Here is a 4,888-nt window from a genome sequence, read left to right as displayed (position 1 = left end):
GGAGGAGCCCGCCTGGCTTTGCCGGGGGCTCGGTGCTTCGTGCGGGTCTCGAAACCTGAGGGGAAAAAACCTCAGGCCCGAGGAAGAAAAGCAGAAAATGTCTTTGAGTTATGCTGCTTTCTGTGAGTTATGTCTTTTTAAGACTATAAAACGCCAGCAGCTGCTGCAATTACTACTGCCTGCTACGTTGCCTGTGGTCATTATGACTGACTCTTACGTAAGATGATGAGCGGTTTTGTGGAGCGTGTACTTAAAATACTTAGAATACCCTGTAAGGCAATACTACTGTTTCGTATTCTGCTTAGTTTTAGGGAAGTTGCATGCTGCGTAGCATCAAGTTTTCCAGTTCAGCTATTCAGAGTTACTTCCTGCCTGAAGACCTGATCTAGACTCGGTATCTTAGCTTTTATCTATTCATGCGTTAAGAAGCCTTCCTATCTAGTTCCTGTTGAAGAGAAGCTGTAATTCAGTATGTTTTTCTATATGATGACCATGTAACTATGTTCATCTTCAGGTGTGAGAGACTTGCTTGAAGCACTTAAAGTGGCTGAATGGTACTATTTTGAAACCTTCTGTCTATGTTGCTAACTGTTCTGTTACGTAAATTGGAGGTGTATGGTTTTTTATTTCTCTTTATGCATGCATGTATCCAGCAACATAACTTGGCTGACTTCATTGTATAGATGAAGTAGGTAATTGAAACTAAGACAAAATAGATGGTTTACCAGGAAGATCTATTTGCTTATGACAGGAAGCAAATATAAGAAACATACCCGTGCTGCAAAATAATGTTACTGTATTCTGCATGTGCTCTAGGAAAGCTGTCTTGTGAAATTAATTAGAATGCCAAGATCTGAAAACCAGTGACTGGTATTCTTTCAGTTATTTTCAAGACTGCTCTACGTAGTTGCATAACAATTTCGGAAGTACTTTAAATGAAATATTTTCTTTTAGTTAGTATGAGAGTCAGTCTGAATCCTCAGCTACCTCTTCTTTATATTTAAGATGATGTAAGTGCTATGTGTTTTATACAATCTCATTATTCTGATTAAAAGCTTACTCTTAAAGATTTGAGTGGAAATAAGTTATGCAGTTCTGTTAAATGTGACTGCTAAAGAATGTGTGTGTGAACAGAAGTTTAAGTACATGTAGATTCAGGAGGATTACGTTTTAGGAACATAGATACTGGCCGTTTCGCTGGGTCTGAAGTGGAGGTCTGTAAGATCCAGTAAGATACCGAATCATCCTCAATATCCAGTAGGATACTGAAAGATTTGAACTGCTTTCTAATAGTTTAATAGGACTTAATTCTAATATGGGAGTCCTCTGTAGTTGCTCTGAAGACTTATTCTTGAAAGCGCACCTCATGTAGCTTAATTTCAGTGTACAGCTTGGTTTAAATGGGTGAGGTTGGAATTTGGGAGCTTAAGTGAGAGACAACTTACTGTGATCAGAAAAAAATCCAGATACTAACTACTTAGTAGCACTAACACATAATGTAAACAAGGGGCAAAAAAATGCCTCCCTTGCTTCCCAAAAGGTGGTGTACTTTTATTATGTCTAGATTAGCATAGGCCTTTGCTGTTTGCAGATTGAAGCCTCGTTTAGAGATTCTGCTGTCTGAACTTGTTCTGTCTTCTTAAATATCTAGTGTTACCAGATGTGGCAGAAGATACAGTCTCACCAACTAAAGCTCGGACCATGAAGGACTATGAAAATGTAAGCAGACTTTTAATATGACTCAGTGACAGATTTATGGCTAAGATGTTTCTAACATGGTGGCTAAAGTGTTGACTGTCTGGGTCAGGTTCTTACTTTGTGTCAGTCAACACAAATCTCTTGGAGGTGTGACCAGCTTGCTTACTGTGCTTTGAACCTCTGTTTCTTAAGTATTGCTTTCAAAAACAGAGGCAAAAATTTGTTGTTGAGACTAGCCAACTGCTGCTCTTAAGTTGTGAAACAAAAATTGGTGCACACTGCACAAAAGTTCATGCAATCACCAGAAACATAAGAACTTGGTTTGCAAGTCTGCAATTTATTTATTTCAGGGAAGCATCAAGTCTGTTTTCATTTAGACTAGTACAGGATTTGGCTTTTTTTAATTCATTGACTGCAGTATAATACCTTTTAACTTTATAATTATATATGAGTGTGCTTGGAATACTTTTGATGTAAAGGTCTAGTATCATTGTGACAATTCTGTAGATAAAACTGGTTTTGGCACTTACTGGGATATGAAGGAAAATAGTAGATTTTTTTTTTTAATATGTTACTTGTATTGGTTATTTAAATTAAATAAGCTAGTTGCTTGTAACTGCTGAATGATGGTTTGGTTGGGGTATAGCTGTGTTGCAGGACAACTCTTCCGTAAAAAGTTTTAAATTGTTTTACTGTGTTCTTATGATTGTGTGAAGAAACTGTAGAGGGGAAAGCAATCAAAAATCTGAGCTGACTGCTACAGGTATAGGCTGTGGCTTGCTGTTTTTAGGATGTGTTCAAGTGTCTGCAGTTTTTTAGTGTGCTTCTATAGCTGCTGTTACCTCTTGTAGTATTGTTATGTTTGAAATGACTGTTTCTTCTAAATTCTTTCATTTTCTTGTGGCTTTATATCCCTCTGAGGAGAAAGCTATGCTCTCTGCTCAGAATTTAAGTCTTGTTTTGGAAAGCCTTGAGAAAGGATGTTTTTTACCGTCTGTATCTATTTCACTTTCTCTTTTGCTTTTTTGTATTGGCTGGGGGAGAAAGACACTGCCTTGGCATTAGTATGTGCGTAAAATCTTTAACTGTGATATCTGCTGAAGACCTCAGTCTAGAATATACATTCTGCAAGTGGTTTATTGTCTGCAGTGTTTGTTTGCACAGGGGGAAAAGTTGTAGAAGGGAGGAAAAGTCTGTTGTTGTTTGTTCTGTGTGGTGTAGAAGAGAAAGGGTCTCCCCACAGATCTCTGTCTTCCTGGTACGTACAGACCACTTATGTTAAACTGAGCTGTAAAACTTCTCATTGGCTTTTATGGATGCCAACAGTATAATGAAGCTCAAAAATCCATTCAAGTAATGGAAGAAGAATCCATTAATACCATTAAACACAGAGATATTTCTATAACTTCTGTTTTTGAGTCTTTAAGATTGCTAGTAGCTGGAAGGCTAAACTTGAGAAAGGGAGCATTTGCTTTCTTTGTCCTTCTGTTATTTACCAGGCATCCAGTAGTAGCTGCGTTTAGATGCGCTTTTGGACTGACAGCGTAAGACTGTTCTTATCCCACTTTAAAACAAATCTGAATTAGCACGTGAAGTTCCTGATATCTCCTGCTTGGAGAATGTTTGTGTAGATATATATTACTGCACGAATTTGCTGATCTTTGAGGCTATGTTATTTACACAGGATATGAGAAGGAAGTAATGAAGAGTGGGCTCCTTGCCTTGCAGCTCTGTGAGAACAAGATGGATGTAATGACCCTTGAATGGGCTAAAGGGTGGATCCATGTAGAAAAGGTCCTTTTATGTTTAGACCTGGAGAAGATGCTGAGCCAGATAATATTAGAGGTGTGGATTTTTTTGGTATTTATAGTGTGTCCCACTTTCTTGCAACACTGAGGGGAACCACCTTGTGATAGAAGATGTGATTACGTGGGTAAAGTGAAAGATATCTCTAATTGAGGACCTCGTTATGGTTTATTAGATGTTCATGAATCAAAAGGGTGATTGGTATCAAGTTAGGGAACTAAGTAATAATATTTATGGGTTTTTTCTTGTGTGCCCAAACCCACTTAGAGTTTTGCTGTCTTGTAAAATGGCCTCTGCTGGCAAAAAACTGTGTTGTGCTGTGAAACCACAGCCTCTGCTGACAGATGCCATTTTGTATAGAAGTGGCTCTGTGCAGGCTTGGAAAGGAGCTAAACCAAGCTAAGCAAGTGGTATTTGCTATCATGCTGTCTGTGGTGTGGAATATTCTGTGTAGAGTGTATTGCACTGTCCTGTTTTTTCAAGAATTGTCTGCTATTTCTCTTCTTTCATTCCTTTTTTAAATACAGAAATCAAAATGCATAAAGAAATTAAGACAGAGTCTTTAAATGCCAGAGGAGAGGATTGCCATTAAAATGCCTTTGCAGCGTGAACATGTTCACATTTTACACGTCTTTTATTAAGCTGTAACGTTTTAATTGTAGTCTGCCTGAATTAACTTTCCTCTGAGAAACTGAATGTCAGAGACAACATTTGTTTCACTTCTTGGTTTATGGTTGCATAGTTGGTTTTATTTGCCTTTTGAAAATAGTACTCTTAAACTCTTTCGTTTAATTCTATTGCCGTTGTAATACATGTGAGTAGAATTAAGGTATACTGATTTCTTTTGAAATTATTTTTTCCTTTTGACTCAGAAATGTATTGAAAGTGTGAAGACTAAGTAGGGATTCAACTAATACAATTTCAGAGTGTCTTTGGCACTTGGACTTTTTCAGAATCAACAAACAGAGACTAACTGTTAGGAATGATCTACTGACAGCTTAAAAAAACCCCCAAAAACCTACAAACCCACAAGCCAAACCAAATGCTGTAAGATCGCTCTTACTAGTTGAACATAGTGCTGAACTTGCCAGCAAGACATGCAGGACCTAGTACAGTTCTGCAGCCTTACTTCATTTAAGAAATCTTTAATTTCTTTGCTTATTCTAAATAAGGATTTCAGTTTTGAGCAATATTCTGCATCAGGCTCTATGACTTGAATTGAAGTACAAAGTTGCATTGTTTTCATGCTTGCATCTAATTGAATGTTCCAAAATAGTAATTCCAGTTATTCAAGATACACTGTGATACTCATGAGGTATCATGATTTAAGCAATTACAACTTGCATAGTTCAAGTTTATATCCGCTACTGTTTGTGATCGTCCA

General features: G+C 37.5%; 1 protein-coding gene across 1 annotated transcript in view; it reads left to right on the top strand.

The window, feature by feature from the left end:
• Positions 1 to 1,655: 1,655 nt before the first annotated feature.
• The window catches only part of CDK5RAP2 (CDK5 regulatory subunit associated protein 2), an 80,860-nt gene continuing 77,627 nt past the window's right edge, over positions 1,656 to 4,888 (top strand). Inside the window, exon 1 of the mRNA XM_009700726.1 lies at positions 1,656 to 1,719. Within this exon, the coding sequence (XP_009699028.1) occupies positions 1,702 to 1,719 (18 nt within the window). The 5' untranslated portion in view covers positions 1,656 to 1,701. The remainder of the gene's footprint in view (positions 1,720 to 4,888) is intronic.

Source organism: Cariama cristata, unplaced genomic scaffold (assembly GCF_000690535.1).
Source record: "Cariama cristata isolate BGI_N322 unplaced genomic scaffold, ASM69053v1 scaffold7335, whole genome shotgun sequence".
NCBI classification, from domain to species: domain Eukaryota; kingdom Metazoa; phylum Chordata; class Aves; order Cariamiformes; family Cariamidae; genus Cariama; species Cariama cristata.
The sequence above is the reverse complement of the archived record's forward strand: the minus strand, read 5'-3'. Positions and strand labels throughout refer to the sequence as shown.